Source organism: Sus scrofa, chromosome 2, assembly GCF_054392235.1.
Source record: "Sus scrofa isolate SSC_HxYL_T2T_F1_AM1 chromosome 2, Sscrofa_HxYL_maternal_Yorkshire_Landrace_v2.0, whole genome shotgun sequence".
Classification (NCBI taxonomy): Eukaryota; Metazoa; Chordata; class Mammalia; order Artiodactyla; family Suidae; genus Sus; species Sus scrofa.
This window is the reverse complement of record NC_139384.1, coordinates 150,723,470-150,750,834: the sequence shown is the minus strand read 5'-3', so window position 1 is coordinate 150,750,834 and position 27,365 is coordinate 150,723,470. Positions and strand designations below refer to the sequence as shown.

At 45.1% G+C, this 27,365-nt stretch overlaps 1 protein-coding gene across 2 annotated transcripts; it reads left to right on the top strand.

Annotated features, from left to right (window-relative positions):
• The first annotated feature begins 327 nt into the window (after nt 1–327).
• On the top strand, nt 328–20,677 carry GFRA3 (GDNF family receptor alpha 3). Of its 2 annotated transcripts, none has more exons than XM_003123953.6 (8): nt 328–505; nt 7,675–7,962; nt 12,634–12,726; nt 14,501–14,813; nt 18,863–18,966; nt 19,131–19,265; nt 19,667–19,761; nt 19,973–20,677. In XM_003123953.6, the coding sequence occupies exons 1-8, from the start codon at nt 430–432 to the stop codon at nt 20,060–20,062; spliced, it is 1,194 nt and encodes a 397-aa protein (XP_003124001.3). In that variant the 5' UTR covers nt 328–429; the 3' UTR covers nt 20,063–20,677. The 2 variants fall into 2 exon arrangements, with proteins under 2 accessions (XP_003124001.3, XP_084870844.1); XM_085014718.1 differs by lacking the exon at nt 328–505 and adding an exon at nt 5,248–6,432 and having other exon boundaries at nt 6,539–7,962.
• Nucleotides 20,678–27,365: the final 6,688 nt, after the last annotated feature.

Sequence of the window (27,365 nt, the reverse complement as noted above, 5' to 3'; positions counted from 1 at the left end):
AAGATAGAATGCTGTTTTGATTCTCTCTGGACCCCAGAGATGGCAAGGCTCCATCCCGCAGCTTCCACCGTGACTTGGGCAGAATGCCCCTCTAAGCGAAGTTGGCAGGACGGGCAGGTGGGCCGGCTGGGGTGGAGCACTCTTACTAGCCAAAGCCCCAGCGCGTGCCCTCGTTTATTCCCACCTCCGCTGCCCTCTCGGTCCAGAAGGAGAGGTGCTGTGGTCCGCTTCTGAGTTTGAGGGCGGCGCCCAGGACCCTGGTGGGAGCGTGTCGGCGCCGTTCGCGCCAGGAGGGGCGGCCCAAGGCGGTGGGAGGTGCCGGCCGAGGATCCCGACTCTCAGAGCTCCAGCGCGCGGAAGCGAGGGGAACGCCGCGCCCTTCGCAGGCAGAGCGCCCCAGACGCGGGCACCCGGCGTGTACACCGGGCCATGGCGCGCCCCCCGAGCCCGCGACAGCTGCCGCCCGCGCTCCTGCTGCTGCTGCTGCCACTGCTGCTCAGAGCAGGTGAGTGTCGTCTGTGAGTCCACGGAGCCCGCTCTGCGGCCAGGGGAGGGGTGCGTGAGTGGTAGTGGAGGAGAACCTGTGGGAGGGCCCAGCACCAATGCTCGGAGAGGGCTCAGACACCACACAGCTGCCTGGTGCTGGGTGTGCGTTTGTCCAAGCCTGGGGAATTGGAGGAGGCAGCCCAGGGTGCCAGGGAGGGGCTCTGTTCCATGCCTCGTCCAGTGTCTGAACTTTTAGATTGAGTGCCAGCCATGATCAGGGCACCCAAGCATCTCTTCGCTTCCGCTTTTCCCTCTTCCCTCTTTTGAGGTGCATCTTCAGAATAGCCTGCAGCCAGGCCACTATCAGGACTGCATCTCTAGGAGGTGTAGGAGAATCAGGAGCAGGACTGCCATTTGTTCCACATGGGCTTCTGTCCACTGCCTGTAAGGATAGGGGAGGTGGACACTGGTTACCAATGAAAATAGAGAAGTTTTTGTTAGAACTGACTTGTCACAAATTAGGGTTGGAAACTGCTGCCTAGAACTTGCCAACCTCATTATTTGGTTGTGTTGCTCACCATCAACAAACCCCCTCTTCAGGATATACTTCATTGCTGTTTTAATTATAATGAATAAAACTCACTATTGGGCAAGATGGCCTTTCCCTGAAAGCTGCCCAGCATGGTGCCTTGCCCTGTTATAAATCCACCATAGGTGTTTCAAGGCCTGTTTTAATAGCTAGTTCAAGGTCTGGTTTTAAAACAATGCCATTCCACCAGGAACCTGGACGGGGCCTTTGGAAGTTGGGTTGGTACATGGAGTCTGACTATGGGGCTCCTGTCTAGAGCCTGACTGGAGGGAATCTAGAGACAGAGACCACACATTTACACGTGCCCTCAGTCCACAAGGCAGGACTGCAGAAATGCAATCTTGGCTGACAGAAAGATACAGAAGGGAAAGTACTGGTCTGTCCAGACTGACTTCATCAGTAAATCAGAGTAGCAAGACATCACTGATCTGATTTGACTGCCCAGGAAATTTCACTGACCCTAACAATATGGCTGGGAGTTCCCTTTGTGGTACAGCGGGATCAGCGGCGTCTCTGGAGCACAGATGCAGCCTTGATCCTGGCCCAGCATAGGGGGTTAGGGATCTGGTGTTGCTGCAGCTGTGGCTCAGATCTGATCCCTGGCCTGGGAACTCCATAAGCAGAGGGACAGCCAAAAAAGAAAAAAAACAGAAACAAAACAAAACAAAACAAAAAACCAGTATGTTTGCATGTCAGGATCAAAGGTATACATTAAACACTAACCAGTCTAGGGAACAGGTTCTACCCTGTTAATGATCAAAATTAGCATGACCCCCACCTTCTTTTATTGAGCTGCAGTGCCTCTAAATCCACTCTTACTCTGACTTGGTGAACTATCAGCTAAGAAATTAGAGTTTTCATTTTGAAAATTGTTACAACTCAATATTTAGTCCACTTAAAGGAGCGAGACTTGGACCTGCTTATGTTTCTTTCAGTCAGGAGAAGTAACGTGTTTAACATTCAGCATTCCTCAAACCGTTTAAATCTATATCCTCTTTTTGGTAAGGATAAAAATCTCTCCCTGGCCAGGGAACTTACACATGCTATGGGTGTGGCCAAAAAAAACAAAACAAAACAAACCAAAAACCAAAACCAAAAACTCATGCCTTCTGTAGATTTTTTTTTTTTTTTTTGTCTTTTTTAGGGCTGTACCCTCGGCTTATGGAAGTTCCTGGGCTAGGGGTTGAATCAGAGCTGTAGTTGTTGGCCTACACCACAGCCACAGTAATGCCAGATCTGAGCCATGTCTGCAACTTACATCACAACTCGAGGCAATGCCAGATCCTTTAACCCACAGAGTGAGGCCAGGGCTCGAACTGGCATCCTCATGGATACTAGTTGAATTCTTAATTCACTGAGCCACAAGGGAAACTCCCTTCTGTAAATAAATTTTGAAATTTCAAAAGTTTTTGTTTTCATCTTTTTCATGTAGAATTGTCAAATGTGCTTTTTTGAACCACACATTCCCTTTGGAAATTCTGATATACCCCCCAAAAGGGCTCTATCTTCTCTCTTCCCCACCCCCTGCTCTGAGAAACTCTGGTTTAATCCAATCCCCTCTTTTAAAAAATCAAAAATAATGCCAAAAAATCCGTGATGAACAAAATATCAAAATTTTAAGTTAAAAAAGTAATGCTGCCCAGTTGAGGCATGTTGGAGCCTGAAGCAAAAGAAAAATTCAGTACTTCTGATCCTGTCCTTTTTTTACATATTAGATAGAGCAACATTTCTCAGACTTTAGGGTGTATCATACTCACCAGTGAAGTCAAGAAAATTCAGGTTTCCAGGCTTTATCATCAGAGATTCTGATTTGGTCATTTGGGACTGGGGCTCAGAAATGGGCATTTTAATAAGTAATCTAATTTATTGTTATGTGATTGTAAGAGAAGTTTGAACTAACTAAACTTGGAGGCTCCCTCCTAATTTTGGGACACTTTGATTGTAAATAGAGGGAAAGGACCCAGAGAAGGTACAGGAGTGGCTTGCAAAATGTGTCTGTTATCTGGTTATTTTTAAAATATTACTAGGAGCCTACAAAGAACAAGCATTGTTCTAGGAGCTTGTAACAGAGTAGTAGTAAGACAGACATGAAAAGTCTAGCTAAGGAGGAGTTCCCATTGTGGCTCACTGGGTTAAGAACCCAACATAATAATCTGTGAGGAGGAGTTCCCATTGTGGCTCACTGGGTTAAGAACCCAACATAATAATCTGTTCAATCCCTGGCCTTGCTCTGTGGCTTAAGGATCCCATTGCTGCAAGCTTTAGCATAGGGTGAAGATGAGTCTAGGATCCAACATTGCTGTGGCTGTGGTATAGGCGGCAGCTGCCGCTCCAATTTGATCCCTAGCCTGGGAACTTACATATGCTGTAGGTATGGCACTAAAAAAAAAAAAAAAAAAAAAAAGGCCTAGCTGAGGAGATGATAAAAAATGAAGTAAAAAAAATGTCAAGTGCTGATAAGTGCTATTGCAGAGAATTGGAATAACTGTGTTAGAGTAGTCAAGGGACTATTTTACATTGGTTGTTTGGGATGACCTTTTTTTTTTTTTGGTCTTTTTAGGGCCACACCCATGGCATATGGAGGTTCCCAGGCTAGGGATCTAATCAGAGCTACAGCTGCCAGCCTACACCACATCCATGGAAATGCCAGATCCAAGCTGTGTCTACGACCTACACCACAGCTCATGGTAATGCTGGATCCTTAACCCACTGAGCAAAGCCAGGGATCGAACCCACAACCTCATGGTTCCTAGTCAGATTTGTTTCTGTTGCCCCACTATGGGAACTCTTGGGATGACCTTTCTGAGATGACACTTCAGTTGTGAACTGAATTATCAGAAAAGGGGACAGCCATGTGAAGATCAGGTGGAAGAGCATTCCAAACAGAAAGAAAGGCTAGGTGGACACAAGCTTGTCTTGTTCAGTAGAAGCTGGAAAGAAGCCCAGTGCAGATGGAAGGAAATGAGACAGAAAGAGAGAGCCAGAAAGTAAGGTTAGAGAGGTGGGAAGGAACCAGGTAGGCTTTTTAAGCCAAGGTACATAAACTAGATCTTAACCTAGGTGCAGAGGAAGCTGTTTGAGGGATTTAAGCAGAGAAATGAGATGATCCGATTTAAAATTTATGAGATGATCTTGTATAATGCTTATCAGTGTTAGAATTATAGTCACACAATGGAATGCTATACAGCAATGAAAATAAATTGTTTACAACTATACTTAACAGTATGGGTGGGTTTTAGAATCATAATAATGAGCAAAAGAAGCCAAGACACCAAAAGCATGTGTTGTGTAGTTGAAAAACAGGCAAAACTTTATCTCTAATATTAGAAATCAAGATATTATATTAGGAGTTCCCACTGTGCCTCAGCACTAACAAACCCAACTAGTATTCATGAGGATGTGGGTTTGAGCCCTAGCCCTGCTCAGGCCCTAAAAAAATATATAGATATATATATATATTTATATATGTTGGTTATAAATTATATGTATGTATAGCTATATATATAGATTATAAATTATTTATATAATTTATACATATATACATTTTAAAATATATTGGTGTACTGCATTCTGTCTATGGAATGTGTACCTCTCTAAATAAATCTATGCCTTGGTGTACTGCATTCTGTCTATGGAATGTGTACCTCTCTAAATAAATCTATGCCTTGTCTATTAAAAAAAAGATACTCTATAGGCTTGGGAAGATGGTGACTGTCAGATGCCTTCTAGGGTGCCAGTAACATTCTAGTTCTTTGTCTGGGGGTCTGGTTACACAAGTGTATATAATTTGAAATTCATTGAGCTGGTTTGTTTTTTTTTTTTTTGTTTTTGTTTTTTTTTGTGGCCACACCTGCGGTATTCTGAAGTTCCTGGGCCAGGTATCAAACCTTCACCGCAGTTGCAGCAACGCTGGATCCTTCACCTGCTGTACCACAGGGGAACTTCCTAGCTAAACTTTTTTTGTTTGTTTGTTTGCCTTTTTAGGACCTCATCTGTAGCGTATAGAAGTTCCCAGGCTAGGGGTCCAATCAGAGCTGCAGCTGCCCGCCTATACCACAGCCACAGCAATGTACGTTCCAAGCCTTGTCTTGACCTACACCACACCTCACAGCAACACCATATCCTTAACCCACTGAGCCAGGCCAGGGATCGAACTTACCTCCTCATGGATACTAGTCAGATTTGTTACTGGTAAGCCACAACAGAAACTCCATCTAGCCTTATATTTTTGATTCGTGTATTTTTCTACATGTTATGCTTTAATTAAATTTATTATCAAACATGATGTACAAATGTCTAACAGACACATGAAAACATGCTGAGTATCATTAGTTATCAGGGAAATGCAAATGCTACTACTTCATACCCACAAGGATGGCTATGAAAACAGAACAGAAACCAGAAAATATGAGTTGGCAAGTAGGGAGAGAAATTGGAACTACCCTCATGCATTGCTACTAGGAATGTAAAACGGTACAGCCACTGTGGAAAACAATTTAGTGGTTCATCAACAAGTTACCCATAGAGTTACCGTATGACCGGCAATTCCACTCCTACGTATATACCCAAGAGAAATGAATACAGGTATTTAAGCAAATACTTTTACATGAATGTTCACAAAACATTCACAGTTACCAAAAGATGAAAACAACCCAAATGTCCATTAGCTAATGTTTGAACAAAACCTATCCATACAATGAAGTATTATCTAAAAGAATGAACTGATATATGCTACAATGTGGATGAACCTTGAAAACAGTATGTTAGATGTAAGAAGCTAGATACAAAACAGTGCATATTTTATGGTTCCATTTACATGAAATATCTAGAACAGGTAAATCAGTAGAGACAGAAAGCAGACTAGTAGTTGCCAGGACTTCGGCGGAAGCAAGAATAGAGGGTGACTGTTTAATGGGTATGGGCTTCCTTTTGGGATGATGAAAATGTATTGGAATTAGAAGTGGTGGTTGTACAACATTGTGAATGTACTAAATGTCATTTAATTGTACCCTTTAAGATGGTTAATTTCATGTTACATGAATTTTTTCTTTCCCTTTTCTTTTTAAAATAATTAAAGTTTGTACCTTTGACTACCTTCATCCAATTCCCACTCCTCATCCTCTACCTCTAGGAACTGCTAATCTGTTTTCTTTTCCTATTAGTTTATCTGTTTTTAGATATATAATTGACCTACAACACTGTGTTCCTGGTGTATGACATAGTGATTTGTTGTTTCCATGCATTTCAAAGTGATCACCAGACAAGAATTTCACCTCAATAAAAAATGTCTTCCAACCTAAAAAAAATTTATAAAAAAGATGGATGCAACAACAGAAAAAATGGTAGTTATGTGAAAGGTAGGATGTGAACTAACCTTATTGTGATAACATTTTACAAGATATACATGTATCAAATGTTGTACACCTAAAGCTTAAACAATGTTGTCTGTCAATTATATCTCAGTAAAGCAGGGAGAAAAAAAGATGGCTGAATGGTATGGGAGAATGAGTTTGGAAGATGGAATCAGGGAGACCAAGAAGGACTCTTGACTACTTCAGACGAGAGTTGATGGTGGCTTGAGTTAAGGAGGTGGTGATGATGTGAAGAGAAATGGCCGTATTCCAGATATATAGTGGAGTTGACAGCATCTGTTAGACTGAACACAGCATGTGAAGGAAAGAAGAGAATTCAGCACGACTCCTAGATGTTCTGCCTTGAAAAATTAGGGGATGATAGTGTGCTGTTACCCCTTGATAGGTACCCTAAGTCCTACTGTGCAGGGCCATTCTCCGTGGCTGAACTATCACCAACCTTGGTATCCTTGAGTGACAGAATCAGTAAAAGTACCCCACCTCCACTTGAACCAGTTTTCACTGTAAGGTTTTCTTTTTTTAAAACTTTGTTTGTTTGTTTTGTCTTTTTAGGGCCACACCCAAGACATATGGAGGTTCCCAGGCTAGGGGTCTAATCGGAGCTGTAGCCTCAGGCCTACATCACAGCCACACCAATGCCAGATCCAAGCCATGTCTGCGACCTACACCACAGCTCATGGCAATGCCAGATCCTTAACCCACTGATGAAGGCCAGAGATCAAACCCGTAACCTCATGGTTCCTAGTGGATTCATTAACCACTGAGCCATGACGGGAACTCCCCTGTAAGGTTTTCTAAAGTGACTTTTAATGAAGGACTCAGAGTTGTTGCTAAGTGTCATTTAGCATTCCCATGCATTGTCAACTCTGGTTATGATGCTAGCCCTGTCCATGGCATAGCCCTGCCCAGGGCCCTCTTCCCTGTGGCTGGCAGGGTCATCAGGCTATGCTTCAAACCACTGTCCCCCTCCCTGTCCCAGGAGGCTGAAAGGCCTTTCTTCATTAATCCTCCAACTCTTCTTGAGCCTCATCTCTTTTGTTCAGATTGTGACAGCTGCAGATTCTCCACTCCTGTTGGACCTCTTTCTCCCCATTCATCCCTAAAGGCCTTTGTGCTACCCGAAGACTTGGGTGCTAAAGATTTCATCCAGAATCCCCTTCACCCTACCTTATGACTTTGTTCTCCCACTTAGCTCCTCAGACTCACCTGGTCTCTCTCCCTTTCTAGGGTACTACCTTCCCACAGAAGGCCGGCTCATGAACAGCTGTCTCCAGGCCAGGAGGAAGTGCCAGGCCAATCCCACTTGCAATGCTACCTACCACTACCTGAGTTCCTGTGCCTCTAGTAGAAGCATCCCATCACCTGCAGAGGAGCCTTCAGTCCCCAAGGACTGCATGGAAGCAGCACAGCAACTCAGGAATAGCTCTCTGATGAGCTGCACATGCCACCGGCGCATGAAGAACCAAGCTACCTGCCTGGACATCTACTGGACTGTTCACCCTGCCCGCAGCCTTGGTGAGGCCCCCATCCTAGAGTGGGCTAAGCTATGGAAGATGGCTCATGGAGGTTGTTTTTTTAATCCTATTGTATATGGGCCATGTGGTTGATTCTGACAGGGATGATAATGAAACTCTGGATTTCACATCAGTAAGATGTGGAGGGGGGAACTGGCAGTATCCTTCTGGGCCCTCATAGCACTATCCTTTCTTCTCACCACTTCCCCCTCTCTTACCTGGAAACATGTAGCTGCCTCTTGGAAGACCTCTGAGCCAGGCTGAGGTCCAGAATAGGGAACTCCTGGAACAGAAGAATATGGAGCAGAAATAGAGAGCAATGGTCTTAACCCATAAACAGGCTGCAAATATAACATAATCCATATGTTCAGAGAGAGAGGGAGGCAGCGTCCTGGTCCAACCTTTAACAGAGAAGATACTCATTAACTAGACAGAAGATGGTAAGAGAAAGATGGCACTGGATGAGCCCAGGAGAGGAGCATCCTCTGACTCCAAAGAGCCCTTTCTGTGTTAGTCAGTTTCTATTAGACTATGCTACAATAACAGAACAGGGTCTTGTAAAACAAAGGTTAAATTCTTGCTCACATTCCATCTTGGCTGTGTCATGTGTCCTCTTTATTCTGGGATCTGGTACAGCCTCTGTCTCAGATGTTCTCTTCTCATGCAGAGGGAAATGAGCAATGGCAGAACCATTTGATGCTTTAAAAAATTTCTGCTCAGGTATTACATAGAATATTTCTGCTCACATTCCATTAATAAAGCAAATCACATGGTCAAACCTGACACCAGTAGGAAGAAGAAGTATACTCATTCCACAGGAGCCACTGAAAATCACATGGCAATAAATGAGGATGTGTAATCTTACAAGGAGGGCAAAAATAATTGGAAACAAAAAACAATTTACCATAGTCTACTGGTTGGTCAAAACATTCATTTCCCTCCCATCCACAAACAAAATAACATACCCACCCACTTTCTAAGGAAGATGCCCTAAGAGTTTTACCCAAGCAGGGCATCAGGCTCCAAGTCTGGGATCTTGTGTTAATTTCTATATCTGGTCTGGATATGGTTCCTCTTAATCTAGAAACCTATGGGCTAAAAAGTCATCTGCTTCACATCTATATTCAATATATGGTATGGAACAGGGACAGGAGAAGCAGAACAAACCCTCTTAGAAAGGGGAGTAATGGGGACTTCTTACTCTGACTCAGCAGGTTAAGAACCTGACTAGTATCCATGAGGATGTGCATTCATTCCCTGGCCTCTCTCAGTGGGTTAAGGATCCAGCATTGCTGCAAGCTGCAGCTTAGGTTGTGGATGTGGCATTGCCATGGCTGTGGTGTAGGCCAGTGGCTACAGTTCCAGTTGACCCCTAGCCTAGGAACTTCCATATGCTGCAGGTGTGGCTCAAAAAAAAAAAAAAAAAAAAAAAGCATGTAGGTAGTAACTGGAGGCACACAGGCAGACATTGATTTGTAGTAATTCTGAAGTCCTGCACAAATGTTGCAAGGGCCATCTTCCCTGGAAGTAAGGATTGCTCTCTTTTTTGTTTCTTTTTATGGCTGCGCCTGTGGCATATGGAAGTTCCTTGGGTTAAGGGTTGAATTGGAGCTGCAGCTACAGGCCTATGCCACAGCAACACCAGATCCAAGCTTCATCTGCAGCCTATGCCACAGTTAGCTGCAACACTGGATCTTTATCTTTAACCCACTGAGTGAGGCCAGAGAGCAAACCTGCATCTTCACGGAGACTATGTCAGGTTCTTAACCCACTGAGCCATAGCAGGAACCTCCAGGGATTACTCTTTCATAAGGCCCTGCTTTTGCTCATTGAGGAGCAAGCCTAGGAGCTTCCCAGACCCTTGGGTTGTCCTTCCTATTCCATTTTCTTTGGCTACATGTGAAAAGGGCATTGGAGACCACAGCCTCTTTAGGAACTGAGTACCATTCTCAGCTTGCTTTCTACCTGAGGGATGTTGGAGCATCTTAAGTCTCAAATAGTCAGAATCTCTTTTAATTCAGGCTGGTGGCTCTTAGCAGTACAACTATCTCAAAACATAACTACTTTTTTATCTTTGATTCATTTCACCTTGTGCCATAGCCTTTCCTATAACCCTTTTCAAGACATGTATCTCTTTTGAGACCTAATTAGAAGTACCTTGCCCTTATCAGGCTTCTGTGAGAGAGCCACTGTCTTTAGTCTTTTTTTCCCTAAGCACATTTGTCCAACTGGCAGAGTTTATTGGATACCCTCTTAATCAATGAGAGATCTCCACAAAGGGCATCATAGCCACAAACTTGAATTGGTCTTTACCCCAAGGCTGAGTTGTAATTGACCTTATTACTCAAAGCATTTTTCAATTTTATCTTTTACCATTTGAATATGAGAAGGAAGCAGTTGCATCTCTTAATCCTGCAAGTCTGAGAGTTTCTATAATTTTTCTTCTCTGTTTTCTTCCTATTTGTAGACTGGTCAATTCTCTGAGCTTATATCTTTCTTGTAGTACCTTGCCACATGCAGCCATTAGCAATCAAGACGTACTAGTAATCCGCATCTCAGCTTCTTCCCCTTAAAACAGAAGCTCCCTCAGTACGTCATCCTCAGTCCAAGTTATTGCAGGCAACAATTTTACCACTGCATAATGAGGACTGTCACCTTCCTGGCCCCCAGGAACAGCTTATTCACCACCCACTGGCCTGTCCTAAAGCCAATACCACATATTTGAGATCTTTTTTTGTTACTCCAGCACTCTCTTTCTAGATACCAGTTACATTTTTAATAAGAACTTGCTAAGTTATGCTGTAGTAACAACCAGCCAACTCCCACATCTCCAGCTTTCAACAGAAATGTATCTTTTGTTCATGTTACACATGTGCTGTGGGCTTCTGTGAGAAGGCTTTGTCTTTGCTCCACCTGTCTTATTCCTGGGAAGATCCAGGATGGCAGAGGGAAAAGAGCAGCAGCAGGACCATGTGGTGGTTCTTAAAGCTTCTGCTCAGATGTGATTTCCATCTCCTCAGCTCACAATCCACAGGCCAAAGCAAGTCATATGGCCGGGCAGTGTGGGGTGGAAAAGTATAGTCCTCTTAAAAGGGGTCTGAGAGTCACATGGCAGCAGGTAGGGATGTAGAATCCTATCACAGCAAGCAGTTGGAAACAGTAACACAATTTACCACACTCCTTGTTCCCTACTTTCTACTACTCATTGTAATCACTTCTCTTTCAGACATTCCCCTGCTGCTGCTCCTGCAGTCTCTTGCCTCCTCTCTCTTCCCTTGGAACCTCCAGGGCTTCCCTAGTATCCAGACCATCCTGTCCTGTTTGCTTTGTTATCTGTATCCCTTCCCTCCTAAAGATGCATTCATTAAAAAATGCATGTATATGTGTAACTGGCTTACTTTGCTGTACAGCAGAAATTGACAGAACATTGTAAATCATCTATAATAAAAAAATTTTAGGAGTTCCTGTCATGGCTCAGCAGGTAACAAACCTGACCAGTATCCATGAGGACACAGGTTTCGATCCCTGGCCTCACTCAGTGGGTTAAGGATCCTGCATTGCTGTGGCTGTGGTGTAGGCCGGCAGCTGTAACTCCAATTAGACCCTTAGCCTGGGAACCTCCATGTGCCGCGGGTGTAGCCTTAAAAAGCAAAAAAAAAACAAAAAACAAAAAAAAAATGCATTCATAAAGGCCTGTTGGGTGACATCCCTACAAGCTCACCTCTCTCTTCAAACAAGAGTTGTTACTCAGTGTTTATTTGAGCACCTGCCATGTGTATGAGCTATGCAGTAATTTTTTAAACTTTTTTTTTTTGACAGTGCCTGAGGCATGTGGAATTTCCCAGACCAGGGACTGAATCTGCACCACAGCAGCAGCCTGAGCCACTACAGTGACAATGCTGGACCCTTAACTTGCTGCACCCCAAGGCAACTCCCATATGCAGTGGTTTTATAAGACTTAGTACATCCCCTTAAGGAGCCCTCAGCCCCATGGGGATGACTGAAAGAGATGTGTTTCCTTTGAGATTGTTGTCTCTCCCTTCTCTGCTTTTCTTGGTCAGGATCACTTCCAGACCTGGTCTCATTTCCATCTCCTTGGTGCCTGATGCATCTCCATAGCTAAGTGGTCAGGTCTAGAACAGAGTCCACCACTGCCCCTTCTCCAATATTAAGTGGAAACAAGGCAGAGTCTCCTTTCCTGTTTATGTGCCCATAAGTAGTATGTCTGGGGCAGAGACTCTGGAATCAGATAATCCAGATTTTAAATCTCAGCTCCACTTATTAGTTTATGTGAGCCCGAGTAAGAGACTTAACCTCTCTCATCCTCGATTTCTTTTTACCTGCCTGAAGACTTCTAGGAGGACTCAGTGAGATCATATATACATATATACCTATTTTTTTCACTTACACCGTAGTGCCTAGTACACAGCATGCTCAGCATATGATAGCTTTATTATTCTCATCATTAAACCCAGTTTATTCATCAAGCCCAACCTATGCCTTTGTGGCCCTGTTTTTTTTCTCTCCTCTGTCCAGCATGCAGCTAGTTAGATAGAGTTTACCTTGTCCTTTTCTCCTAAGTGCTTTGAGGTCTGACCCAGCAGCCTCAGCCCTCCTATGCCCACCTCCAGCCCTGTTCTCAGGATTCTGATGCTCCCAACCTTATCTCTAGGTGACTATGAGCTGGATGTCTCCCCCTATGAAGACACAGTGACCAGAAAACCCTGGAAAATGAATCTCAGCAAACTCAGAATGCTCAAACCAGGTGTGGAGGGCAAGCTGGGGCTGAGGTGTGTGTGTTGGGAGGTGGGTATGGGGTGGCGGCTGAACCTCGAGGGAGCAGTGGCTGGTGGGGAACACAAGCTGGAGGAAAGGGAGTGGGGGTGGGGCAGGGAGTGCTAGCCTGCCAGGTAACTAAAGAAACACTGTCAGGAGTTCCCACTGAAGCACAACAGGATCTGCAGCATCTCTGGAATGTTGGTACACAGCTCGATCCCTGGCCTAGCATAGTGGGTTAAAGGATCTGGCATTGCCACAGCTGTGGTGTAGGTCACAGCTTCAGCTCGGATCTGATCCCTGGCCCAGGAACTCCATATGCTGTGGGGCAGCCAAAACAAAAAAAAGAAAGAAAGGAACACTGGCAGGATCGAAGTAGGAATCTGAGCTAAGGGATGGTCTAGTCTCACAATTCTGCAGAGAGCAATAGTTTTTCGGTTTGTTTTTTTTAATTTTATGGCCACACCCTTAGCATATGGAAGTTTCTGGGCCATAGATTGAATCCCAGCTGTAGCTGTGGCAAAGCCAGATCCTTTAACCCACTGTGCCAGGCTGGGGATTGAACCCTTGTTTCCACAGAGACCCAAGCCAGTGCAGTCAGATTTCTAACCCACTGCACCACAGCAGGAACTCAAGAACAATAGTTGTTAGGGAGTTCTTCAAAGAGAGCCTGTTAGAGCTCCCTTGTTTCAAAAGGTGGGTCTCAGAATTCCTGTTGTGGCTCAGTGATAACAAACTCAAAGCAAAAAAAAAAACAAAAGCAAAAAAAAAAAAAAAAAAAAAAAAAAGAGGTCGGTCTCTACAAAGGGCTTGGCGGGAGTGGCAGCAGTCCCAGGAAAAAATGTGCTGAAATGGAGTATTTACTCTCATTCAAGGCAGCCAGGAAAGTAGCTTTTTGTCCCTGAAGACTAGGAAATTGCTTGTTTTCAACCGTTCTAATGGGATGGGCGAGGTGTTGGGCAGGGAAAATGGTGAGAAAGAGTGTTACTCCTCAGGGGTGACTAGGGTGGGGAGCCATCTGTGTGGCAAAGAGGAAATCGAGGCTGTTGTGTTGATGGGAAAGGAACATACACACACGTACTTTCTTTTTGAGAAAGATGTGAGCTTTGTTATACAGTCAGTTCTCTATATTAGAATTAGGATTTTTGAGAGAAAAGCATAGAGACAAACTCTGGGTTCCAAGGAATCTGGGAATAACCTATTCCAGTTACTCCATTATTCTGACTGCTGGAATGTTCTGTTAATAGAAATATCACCATAATTTCCAAAGGCTCAGAGTATGGGGAGTTTTTGTGCATCATTAATCAATGACAGGTGGGCGATATTAAAACTGAGCAGAATAGACAGATACAAAACGAAATCCTAAATAGAACTTGGTGGTGTGTGTTGTGGACAGTTCAGAAAGTACTGCAGAATGTTGTGGGGAAACTGCAGGTTACAGTTTCCACCATGAGATCTCACTCACAGCACAGAGTTGAGGAAGGGGTTTTGGTTATTAGAGCTCTCTGGCTGCTTGAATTCTAATGAGTGTTAGATGTACATTTTTTGCTTTTGTTTTGTTTTGTTTTTAACCTGGGCAAGCTAAGGAACAGAATGGGGGAGGTTCTTGAATACCAGATATAGTTGGTGGGTAGAGGGAAAGGACTTATTCTGGGCAATTCTCCTTTTCCTCCCTTTGAATCAGAGTGTTGCAGGGATTCCTGGGGAGGCTGGATTGCAGGTTTGCAGAGAAGACTGCTGACTTGGTGCCCCTCTTCCCCCAGATTGGGATCGCTGCCTCAAGTTCGCCATACTGTGCACATTTAATGAGAAGTGTGACCGGCTGCGCAAGGCCTATGGGGAGGCTTGCTCGGGGTCCCGCTGTCAGCGCCACAACTGCCAAGGGCAGCTTCGCGCCTTCTTTGAGAAGGCGCCCGAGCCCCAGGCACAGGGCTTGCTGTTCTGCCCGTGTGCACCCACCGACCAGGGCTGTGGGCAGCGCCGGCGCAACACCATTGCACCCAGCTGCGTGCTACCCTCTGAGGCCACCAACTGCCTGGAGCTGCGTCAACAATGCCTGTCCCAGCCACTGTGCAGGTACCAGTGCCAGGCGAGGTGGGCGTGGGGGTAGGGTGGGCGCCACTCCTTCCTCCCCACCTTCTTGTGCCAAGATGGTTCTGACCCCTCCAGGGACTGTAGACAGACTTCAACATGTAGCTACCCTTAATACTTTCTGAAGCTATTTTCTCAAAAAGGGTGCGTGTGTGTATTTTTTTTTTTTTTTCCTGGCTGCACAAGAATACATGTGAAAGTTCCTGAGCCAGGAATCAAACCTGCTGCCACAGCAGCAACCCCGAGCTGCTGCAGTGACAACATGGGATCCTCAACTCACTGTGCCAGAAGGGAATTCATATATGTATGTATTCTTTTTGAGAAAAGAGTTTCTATGTGTAGTTTTAAAACTCTAGAAAATAAAAAGCGTGTAGGAGTTCCCGTTGTGGCGCAGTGGTTAACGAACCTGACTAGGAACGGTGAAGTTGCAGGTTCGATCCCTGGCCTTGCTCAGTGGGTTAAGGATCCGGCGTTGCCGTGAGCTGTGGTGTAGGTCGAAGACGTGGCTTGGATCCCGAGTTGCTGTGGCTGTGGTGTAGGCCGGCGGCTATAGCTCCGATTAGACCCCTAGCCTGGGAAACTCCATATGCCGTGGGAGCGGCCCTAGAAAAGGCAATAAGACAAAAAAAAAAAAAAAAAAAAAAAAAGAAAGAAAATAAAAGAAAAAGCGTGTAAAAGTACCACTCAAAATCAGTTACCTGGAGGTAATCTATCATACTTTGGAGAACATTTCCTTCCAGTCTGAAAAAAGATTTTGTTTGTCTCTAGCTATCTGGCGAACATTTATTGGTGGAAGCAGTATGGAAAATGAAGGCAGGCTCTCAAGTCAGAGAGATCTGAATTTAAATCCTGGGTCATTGTGACCCTGAATACATCACTTAACCTAAAATTCTGTCAGGTGACCTACGGTTCCACTTAGTCCTCTGTAAAAACTAGAATAGTAATGCAGACCTCATGGGATTCTGGTGAGAGTTAACTTATATAATTTATGTAGAGGGTTAGCTTACTGGTGCAGAGTAAGCACTCAGTAAAGGATGGTGCTTAGTTTTTCATTTACTGTCCTTTGACAACTTGATATTTTTAAGTGCCTATATGTATTTCATTTTATATATGCTCTATATTTTAATCATTCCTCTATTTTAATTTTTTAATGATTTTTATTTGTTCTCTTATACTTGGTTTGCAGTGTTCTGTCAATTTTCTACTGTAGCAAAGTGAACCAGTCACACACACACACACACACACACACACACACACACATTCTTTTTCTCTCATTATCCCCCATCGTGCTCCATCACAAGTGACTAGATACAGTTCCCAGTGCTATATAGCAGGATCTCATTGCTTATGCATTCCAAATGCAATAGTTTGCATCTATTAACCCCAGATTTCCGTCCATCCTACTTCCTCCCCCTTGGCAACCCCAAGTCTGTTTTCCAAGTCCATGAGTTTCTTTTCTGTGGAAAGGTTCATTTGTGCCATATATTAGATTCCAGATATAAGTGATTAAGTGATATCATATGGTATTTGTCTTTCCCTTTCAGACTTACTTCACTTAGTATAAGAATCTCTAATTCCATCCATGTTGCTGCAGGTGGCATTATTTTGTTCCTTTTTATGGCTCAGTAGTATTCCATTGTGTATATATACATCTTAATCCATTCATCTGTCGATGGACATTTAGGTTGTTTCCATGTCTTGGCTATTGTGAATAGTGCTGCAATGAACATACAGGTGCATGTGTCTTTTTCAAGGAAAGTTTTTCTCCTATGTTCCTTTTTTTTTGTTTTTGGATGATTTCCAGTTATTTTATGCTGGTATACTTTTCTTGTTAGTTTTTGTGACTGTAATGTTTGGTTTTCATTTGTGGTTGCCCTCATTCATTTATTTTTAGAAATTTAGGTTGCTTTATTGCTATAAGTAATGCTGCAATAAATATCACTTTTATTCATTAATTTTGTGCACAAACCTAATCACTGCTAAGCTTGTATTGCTGCAAGTGTCATTACCAAATCAAAGGACATGAATATGTGTAAAGTGTCTGATATTCTTTTTTTTTTTTTTTTTTTTGGCTGCACCTTGGCATGTGGAGTTCCCAGGCCAGGAATGTGACTTATGCCATAGCTGCGACAATACCAGATCCTTAACCACTCTCCAGGCTGGGGATAGGTGTCCCTGCCACTGCAGAGACACCATCAGTCCTACTACACACAGCAGGAACCCCTGATAGATACTCTTAAACAAAAAAAATTGGGGGAAGGGGGGGTGTCCGCAGTGGTGAAAACACTTAATCCTAACCACTGGACCACCAGGGAACTCCTCTGAAGCAAAATTTTGATCTGGCTTGCCTTGGCCTTCTCAGGACATAGACAGTTACCAAATTGAAGTTATCATCCTTTCAAGTGATGTTCGTTGACAAAGTCACACCAAACTTGTTTTGCAGCCTGGTTCTACAACCACTTACTTCTCTATAACCTTCTCCTTTACCTTTCTGAGGCCCAGAAATGTTACATAGTCACAGCTCTCAATAATCATTATAATAACAATTTCTGAGTACTTACTGTTGGCTAAGTACTGTTTTAAGTACTTAACATGTATTAACTCATCTAAACTTCACAAGAACCCCTTAAGATAGATGCTATTATTATTTTTTTCATCATCCTCAGTTTACACATGAAGAAACCATTGCAGAGAAAAGTTAAATAACTTGCTCAAATTCACTTAGGTAGTAGTTCAGGTTTGTTAATGATGTTTGGAATGAAGGAAGTCTCTGCTCCTATAGGCTCTGTTGTGTGAGCCTTGGTGGTATAGTGGTGAGCATGGCTGCCTTCCTAAAGGCTCTGCCCTGCTGCCTATTACTATGCCGGTAGCTATTACTATTGCTATTACATAACAAGTGCTGGGCTAAATGACTAAGATATTGTCCCTTCCTTCAAAGAGTTTGCAACCTGGTAGGGATGACAGAGAAGTAAACCACCAATCTAACACAAGGCAAAAGGTGAGGAAAACTGCAGAAAATATATATAGAAAATAATACTCATAATTCCATCACCTGAAGGTAACCAGCTTTATCTGTTGTAGGATGAGTATTAAAAATGAAAACATGTAGGAGCTCCTATCATGGCTCAGGGAAAAGAATCTGACTAGTATCCATGAGAATGTGTGTTCCATCCCTGGCCTCGCTCAGAGCTGTGATGTAGGTCACAGACATGGCTCGGATCCCGAGTTGCCATGGCTGTGGTGTAGGCCAGCAGCTGTAGCTCCAGTTCAACCCCTAGCCTGGGAAGTTCCACATGCCCTGGGTATGGCCCTAAAAAGCAAAAAGCAAAAATAAGTAAGTAAGGAGGTAAGTAAGTAAATAAATAAAACATCTAACATTTACTGTCACCTACTATATACCAGGCACTATGTTAAATGATGTTTTACATGTATGTTCTTATTTCATCCTCACAAAAATACTAAAGGTAGTGCAGTTTTCATTTCTGTTTACCATCAAGGGAACTGAGGTTGAAGAAGCTGCCTGTGATCTCATAATTAGAGGCTGTGGAGCCCAAATTCAGTGATAAAAGCCATGGAGGCTGGGGTGATGGTATATTTAATTGTGATAGGAGCAGGCTTCACTGAGGAGGATGCCACGTGCCAGGCCTTGGTTTTTGGTTTTGTTTTTTTTTTGCCATTTCTTGGGCCGCTCCTGCGGCATATGGAGGTTCCCAGGCTAGGGGTCTAATAAGAGCTGTAGCTGCCAGCCTACGCCAGAGCCACAGCAACGCAGGATCCGAGCCGAGTCTGCAACCTACACCACAGCTCACGGCAACGCCGGATTGTTAACCCACTGAGCAAGGGCAGGGACCGAACCCGCAACCTCATGGTTCCTAGTCGGATTCATTAACCACTGCGCCACGACGGGAACTCCAGGCCTTTGAAAGACAGAAGATTTGGCATGAAGATGGGTGTGTCAACTAAAGGGGCAGGACAGGTGAAGGCTGCAGTCCAGACCATCAATGAAGACCTAACTAAAATTTCCCTTCTTCCAGATCACGCCTGGCAGATTTTCAGACCCACTGCCATCCCATGGACGTCCTGGGGACCTGTGCAACAGAGCACTCCAGATGTCTGCAAGCGTACATGGGGCTGATTGGTGAGATGGGAGTATCTGTAGGAGGCCCATAGGTTGGCCATCCCTGGGGGGTAAAAACGTTCTGGAGACTGAACCCAAACAGATGGTTCTGAGACAGGTCGGAGAGGGTGGGAGCTGAAGCTGGAGCTGACTTAGGCCCTGATGATCCTCTCTCCACCACACAGGGACTGCCATGACTCCCAACTTTGTCAGCAATGTCAGTGCCAGCATTGCCTTAAGCTGCACCTGCCGAGGCAGTGGCAACCTGCAGGAGGAGTGCGAACAGCTGGAAGAGTCCTTCTCTCGCAACCCCTGCCTTGGTGAGTGCGCACCACCTGCTCCCACCCCCAAGGGGGCTTGCTTCACCCAGGGAGAGGGAGAGGGTCAGCTCTGTGGTCCACACAAATTGCGTCCAGCTCCTGTCAATACAGCAGCCCCCTCCTCAGCACAGGCTCACATATCCCCCCCCCCCCGGCCTGGGCCTTTCTGCCTTTTCCCATTCCCTGAGTGACCCCAAGGCTGCCTTTTCACTTGTCTGGGCCCCAGGGACACTCTTAGAATAGCTGGCAGAAGGAGGTAATAGCTCATTCTCCCCTGCTACCCCCACCACCCCCATCCTACTCTATCTCAGGGTCCCTGAGACATTGCTTTTCCTTCTTTGGGAGCCTGAGAAACCTCCAGCATCTGCCTGCTTTCACTCTACCTTTCCTCCTCTTCTCAGCGGAGGCCATTGCAGCTAAGATGCGTTTTCACAGCCAGCTCTTCTCCCAGGACCAGGGCGGGGCAGACTCTGCCTTTTCGGTGATGGAGCACCAGGTAGGGCCTCCTCTTTATCCATCTCCTACCTTAACCAGACCAGCTCGGGAAAATCCAGACAAGGTAGACAAGGAATTGAAGGGGGGTGACCTGCTGCGGTCACAAATACTATATAGACTTCTAATGGACCCTTGGGCGGGGAGGGACAGGCCTTGGCTGAGACTGAGGTGGTGAAAAGAGTGGCGCTGACTCCATTCCATTTCTTCCACAGAACAAAAACCCTGCTCTGAGACCACAGCCCTGGGTGCCCTCTCTTTTCTCCTGTACACTAATGTTGGTTCTGCGTCCAAGCCTCTGGTAGCTGGACTTCCCTGGGGGCCCTCTTCCCTCACCACCCCCAGCCTGCCCTGCAGTGAGCAGGAAAGGGTGAGGAAAGGGCAGCCTCAGGAAGGAGGCTCAGTAAACAACGTGGCAACCTGGCCCCACACCGCACGTCCAGTGGACTCCGGATGAGGCCACAGTAGAAGCTGACTAGCTTAGTTCCCCATTCCCTCCACTTCTGACTCAAGCTGCCCCTCCTTAGGACTTTGTGACCATGGTTTAGCCATAGTTTAGCCATAGCTTCTGGTGATGTCCAGCTCTGCCAAGCTCTCTCCTTATTCCTTTCTCCTGCTCGCCAAGATCACCTAGGCGCTAGCAAATCAGTCATGCTCTGGTGCATTCTCCGGGTAGGCAGGGGTGGGTGTTCTGAGGCAGCCTGGAAGGACATTCCTCATGGTAAGGAGAGCTGAAGAAAGACCTGGCCCCTTGTCTCCTCCTCTGAATGGGGGTTGGGAACCTACAGCCTGCCCTGCCCAGGGATCCTGCAGAGCATTTGGGCATCAGGAGCTGGAGCATTTGGTCTTTGCTTTCTTCCTCCCACTGTCCCAAAGTCCCCCTAGCCTCTTGGTTCATAATTAAACATTTTGACTTCAAACTTTGTTCTTTTCCCATTGTTTCATATTGTGAATTTATATAGAACTAGGAGTGTTACAGACACAAAACCACAGGCCAGGTGATGTATAAGACACAGCAACCCTGCCACCAACTGCTCTGTGACCCCAAACAAGTCTCTCAGCTTCTCTGTGTGTTTGATGTGGAGCCAGAAGGAAAATGGCTTATGCAAGACTGTGGACCTGGTGCCTGTCCCAGCTTTAGCCGTTTTGGGGATACTGCCTGGGATCTACCACAGCAGCTGAGGGAGGAGCGCCCACAGTCAGTCACAGTATTTGAGCATCTGCTTGTGTTATTGCTCTGCTCCAGACCATAATGGGGGCCAGAGGAAAGGACAGGCTGGTCCTTGAATTCATGTTCAATCCAGGTGAGTTAAGGAAACAGCCACCTATGCCAAGTAGTTAGGAAAATATATCTGTAGAGCTGTGGATATTTGTCTATTAATTCATTCGCTCTTTCCATAAGCATCTGATAAGTGCCGGCTCTGCAGGACACTGTGCTGGGGACAGAATATCGTGAGGTAATAATCCTCAGGTCCTGTGTTCGGGCCTTTCACCCATCGGAGAAGGGAAACAGACAAGACACTCAGTAGGAACAATGTGGAGTGATGAGCTGTACAATAATCATAGAAACCCTCATTTATTGAGCCCCTACTGTGTGCCAGGTACTACTGTGCAAGGACATGCATAATTCATTTAAGCTTTCAACAACATTTGAAAGAACATTTGAAACATTTGGCTTTGTCAGTCATTAGCCACGTGATATTGGTCTTAACCTTTCTGGGCCTCAATATCTACATTGATAGCATGAAAACGCATAGAACCCACTTCACAAAGAATGAGATAATCCATGTAAAACATTGTGCCTGACATACAGTAAGAACTGAAAAAAGTTAGCAATTACAACATATGGTTTTTGTAGAGAATTTGAACAGTACAGACAAGTGTAAAGAAGAAAATTTAAATCTTAATAATCCCACTCTTGGAGTTCCCATTGTGGCGCAGTGGAAGCAAATCCTGCTAGAATCCATGCTTGATCCCTGGTCTTGCTCACCTCGGATCCGGCACTGCTGCGGCTGTAGGTGTAGGCCGGCAGCTGTATCTCTTATTCAGACCCTGGCCTGGGAACTTCCATATGCTGCAGGACAGCCCTAAAAAAGACAAGGAAAAAAAAAATCCCATTCTCAAAATTCCAAAGTACTCCCTGTGCACATGAGAATATGGGGTTTGCATAATTCTGTGTAAGTGAGGTAAGACACTGCATATCAAAGTGTAAGTCTGGAGTTCTGGTCGTGGCGCAGCAGAAATGAATCCGACTAGGAAACATGAGGTTGCAGGTTCTATTTCTGGCCTCACCCAGTGGGCTAAGGATCCGGTGTTGCCATGAACTGTAGTGAAGGTTGCAGACGTGGCTCGGATCTGGCATTGCTGTGGCTCTGGCGTAGGCCGGCAACAATAGCTCTGATTGGACCCTTAGCCTGGGAACCTCCATATGCTGCAGGTGCGGCCCTCAAAAGACAAAAAAAAAAAAAAAAGACAAGAAAGTGTAAGTCAACACCCACGAGTAGAGTTTGAAACACGTCATCCTTTTTATGAGCTGCATAACATGGACTTATACGAATGCATATTCCTACATACATAGTTTAACCAGTTCTGTATTGATGGGTATTTTGTTGTTTTCCTGTTTTTCTCTGAGCCAGGTTTTAAGGCAGTGAGGAGGTAACTGGCAGTAGGATGTGCAGGAATGCTGCCAGAGTTGGGGGTGGAATAGGGAAGCAGCTCCCTAAACATTGCTGTATCCACATACCCCACCCTGCTCCAGGAAAGCCCAGCCAACCTGCCTTCCCATAGTCCTCAATGGGGCACTGGGTGGACATTCCCCTTGTTCCCCTCCCAGGAAGATCTCCGAACCATCAAGCCTTTTCCATTTGCTTTGGCTCTATTATCCTGGGGCTAGGGGTGTGAATGGTACAGTCATTCCTTGCTAAGTGCTTGAATTAGACTAATAGGTCATCTGTGCTTTTCTCTGAAGAAGGTCCAAATTCCTGGTAAACAACCAGACCACTCTCTCAGCCTAGGGCCCAGAGCCAAGACCAAGGATGGGGTCAGTCAGTGGTTGGACTGAAGCTTTTAACTGTGTCCTGGCTGGCTGGAATGGTTAATGCCATTAGACTAGCTTCTGGGTAATGCGGTGGGAAGGGCAGTTGGCAGCAGTGGTAAGCAGAGAGTGCTGAATTATAGGCCTCTGCCTGGCTGGGGTGGAGTAGACTGTCTTTTAAACAACTATCTTCAAATTCACCCATTCAATCATTTATTCATTCAACAAACCTTTAACAAGTACTTGCTCTGTTGCAGACTATTTTTCAAGATCTGTCCCTGAACCATTCATGAGCTACCATTTCTGTGAAGGGGTAGCCCAGAACTCTGGCAGCTGGACGGCAACTTTAGGCAGTTGGGATTTTTTTGGTCATTCTGGTTGATTAGAACACTCAGCTATTTGACTTTAGGAAATATTCTTTACCCTTCTGAACCACCGTTTCCTCATCTCCAGTGGGGATACCAATAGAAAATACTTATGAGGTTGCAGTTTTTGTTTTGTTTTGTTTTTTTTGGGCCACATCTGCAACATGCAGTAAGTTCCTGATGACAACGTGAGATCCTTAACCTGCTGTGCCAAAAAGATAGCTCCTGTTTTGCTTTTTGCTTTTTTTTCTTTTTTCTTTTTAGGGCCACACCCGTGGCATATGGAAGTTCCCAGGCTACGGGTCAAGTCGTAGCCACAGCCACAGCAATTCCAGGTCCAAGCTGCATCTGTTACCTATGCTGCAGATTTTGAGAACGCCAGATCCTTAATCCACTGAGTGAGGCCAGGGATTGAACCCGCATCCTCATGGATACTAGCCAGGTACTTAAACCATTGAGGCACAACAGGAACCCCCTGCTTTACTTTTAATAATTACATCAGCAATTTAATTTCAGTCCAAAAAACTAATTACTGGAGTTCCCTGGTGGCACAGTGGGTTAGGGATTTGGCATTGTTACTACTGTGGTTCAGGTTGCCGCTATGGTGGGTTTGATTCCTAGCCCAAGAACTTCCATATGCCATGGTGCACCCACCCCCATCCCCAAAAAAGGAAGAGCTCTCTGTTCTCCCCTTACCTGCCTGAAAGGGCATAAATATATTCATATGAATATGCGCACTTGACACCAAGATAAGTTTGTATGAACAGACCTTACTAAAATCCCCCTTATCTTCCATTAGTTTTCTCTACATATTTCCTAGTCACTTCTGCACAATTCATTGTCGCTTGGGGCCCAAACCCACTATCCTTTGTTAAGAGGGTATCTAAGTCCCCTAGTCTAACCCCAAGTCTTATGTGAGTTTCACTTCTTTTCTCTAAACTCCCATGCAGGTAAATATTAAGAAAAGTTGTGCCTTATTTCCTGTTAATATGTCTTTCATTACCTTAATTCACAAGCTTTCAGTTATGACCCTAAGGGAAGAAGAAAAGGGTTTTCCTTCCCAACAAAAGCATTGCAACTTCCTTGCTGATAACCCTCCATCTTTGCTTCTGTATCCCATCCTATCGACAGCATAGGCTCTCACCCTCATTCCTCTCTTGGAATCTTAGGTTCTCAGAAATTCCAGTTTGTTTTCAGCATTTCTGCTTCTCTCAGGAGGAAGCCTATTCATATCTGGGGATATGAATAGAAGGAAGCTAGTCACATGGGAGACTTGGTCCAATAAAATTCCATCCTCAGATATTGAGCTGGTCAAGGCCTTATCTGACATACCGTGGGAGTTGTGGGGGTGGGGGAGAGACGAAGACAGTAATAACAACTAACATTTATTAAGAGTTTTAATGTGTGCAGAACACCAGGCTAATGGCTTAAAGAGCATTATCTCATTTACTTTTCAGAAGTATCTTATTTTATTTTCCTTGTTTTACAAGGGTTAGCAAAGCTAAGCAACATGAAAGGTTACAGGGCTAACAAGTAGCTGATACCTCAATCTCCCCAACTCCCAGGCACAATCTTTGATCACATCATGTTTGTCCAGTGTTGGGGTAGGACCCCACATCCTAAATTACAGAGGCCATGATGAGGAGTGTGGGGGTCAGAGAAAGCTCTTTTAGGCTACAAACATCACTTCCTAGAGAAGGCATTTGGGCTGGACCTTGAATGAGTAGGTTTTATCAGGCATAAATGGGGGAAGGGCACCCCAAAAATCAGAGGGAGCAAATGCAGACTAGAAAGGGTGGGGAGTGATGGAAGGATGACAGGTAGTCTGTGCTGACTGGAGTTCTTTGAGAGGAAGTGCTCCCAGGTCTGCCTGTCGAGTATCCACCCCACTGTCCTAGGGGAGGGGTCTGTGCAGTCAGCTGCAGAGCTGCTGTTGTGAAATCTGGTTCTACGGAGCAGGCAGGAAGTTGGGGAACTAGTGTGCAGAATTTTGGCTTGGCATGCTTGGCATCCCTGGCCATGGGGCACTCCAAGGCCCCTAGTCCCCTTGCTGACATCCCAGGGCACAGCGGTTAGTATGTGTGTGTGAGCAGATGAAGTGAGCTGTGTCTGGTCTGGGAACAGTGACAAGCAGGAAGGGAGAGCCCATTCCCTATAGAGGGATATCAGCAAATAGTTCCCATCCCCCGCCTGCTCCACTGGTGTGCTGACCTACCAGTTGCTGTGGTCAAATGACGTGTCAGGACATTTGTTCCAAGAGTCTGGTTCCTCCCAGACTTTGGTTGGCTTTGGGGTTCCTGTGGAGGTTTCTTCCTGCTGTAGACTGGGTATGGTAGGCAGTAGGTTAGCGTCGAGATGAAGACACGTTTTATGGTAGAGACAGACAAATAATAGAGTCACCATTAGTTGAATACTGCACTGAGCTTTGTATGTGTATCCTTTTTAAAGTTGAGCTGCCTCACTGGCTTGTCTCCACATGGTATCATTTGGCATCCATAATATTTGAAAAAAATGTTAAATAATGCACAGTCTTTTGAAAAAATACACAGAAAAACTTGAAATCCTCTTTCCCCATCTGTCTCTCTGTTGTATTCACAAAGCAGCTCTCTCCACAAAATCTCTTCTTTCTCCCTAATTCTCAGAGGAGAGATATACATCATGAATATATGTAGTTAATATTTTTTGTCTCACATGTGTAATCCAATTTATTTTTTAATTTTTTTTTTGGTCTTTTTGCTATTTCTTTGGGCCGCTTCCGCGGCATATGGAGGTTCCCAGGCTAGGGGTCTAATCGGAGCTGTAGCTGCTGACCTACGCCAGAGCCACAGCAACGCAGGATCCGAGCCGCTTCTGCAACCTACACCACAGCTCACGGCAACGCTGGATCGTTAACCCACTGAGCAAGGGCAGGGACCGAACCCGCAACCTCATGGTTCCTAGTCGGATTCGTTAACCACTGCGCCACAACGGGAACTCCTCCCCAATTTAAATTTCATCACAGCCCTCCAAAGGCAGGCACTATTATTCCCATCTTATAGATGGAGAAACATATGTCCAGAAATTAATATTTGCCAAAGGTCACACAGCTAATCACTGGCAAGTGTTTTTGAAGCAGGCTCTGTGCTTGCTATAAAAGTGCATGTGGTCCATGGCCTGTGACTTCATTGTAGAGGGCTTCATGGTGGAGGCAATGTCTGAGCAGAACCTCAAAGGAGAAAGAGAAGCTCAGCATGGAGTTCCCTGGCGGTTCAGCAGATTAAGTTTCGGTATTGTCACTACAGTGGCTCAGGTCACTGCTGTGGGGTAGATTTGATCACTGCCTAGGAAAGTTCCACAGGCAAGACCAAAAAAAAAAAAAAAAAAATAGCCAGACACTCCACACACAGAAATGGACAATAGGAGTGTTTCTTAGGAAGAGAGGAAAGTCCGAGAGATGAGCATGTTAGATCATGGGGTGTCAGAAGAGAGGCGATCTCATTTCTCCCCATCTTATGCCTTCCTCTGAATGGTAGTGGTCCTGGCATTTAGGAGGCTTGCCTCATTTTCCATTTTTGCCCCAGGCATATTCTGCCAGTGCCCTTTAAGAGCCTCCATCACAATGCCTCCTTGTGTCATCTGAAAGAGACCATCTGATTCAGGCTGGTTCCCTATGCACTGCTCCCCTCCCCTACACAGGGGAAGAAAGAGAGATATGAAGGAACCCAGAAATGAAATCCAGCATAGGCCAAGTCAAATACACTTAATTCTTCAGGAATTACATGTCAAGACTGTTTTAGGGAACACAGCTCTCTAGCTGTTCAATGGAAGCATGTTGTCGTGAAAAGAACACAGTGGAAAGTGGATCCAGCCTGATCGCAGTTTGCATCTCAGAAAAACTACTTATCAGCTGGAGTAATTCAAGCAAATTGCTTGATCTTGCCAAGCTTCAGTCTCTTGATCTCAAAAATGGAGTTCCCTAGTGGCTCAGTGGGTTAAGGATCTGGCGTTGTCACTGCTCTGGCTCTTGCTACTATTGTGGCAGGGGTTTGATCCTTGTCCCAGGAACTTCCTCATGTCATGGGTTCAGCAAAAAAAAAAAAAAAAACGAGTTTCTGTCATGGCAAAGTGGTTAACGAATCCGACTAGGAACCATGAGGTTGCGGGTTCAGTCCCTGCCCTTGCTCAGTGGGTTAAGGATCTGGCGTTGCCATGAGCTATGGTGTAGGTTGC

Excerpts from the sequence above, each read along its gene's own strand:
- GFRA3 (XM_003123953.6), top strand. The coding sequence starts at position 430 with ATGGCGCGCCCCCCGAGCCCGCGACAGCTGCCGCCCGCGCTCCTGCTG. Across the intron at positions 12,727-14,500 it reads ACTCAGAATGCTCAAACCAG|ATTGGGATCGCTGCCTCAAG; the intron begins GTGTGGAGGGCA and ends CTCTTCCCCCAG. Across the intron at positions 19,266-19,666 it reads CTCTCGCAACCCCTGCCTTG|CGGAGGCCATTGCAGCTAAG; the intron begins GTGAGTGCGCAC and ends TCCTCTTCTCAG.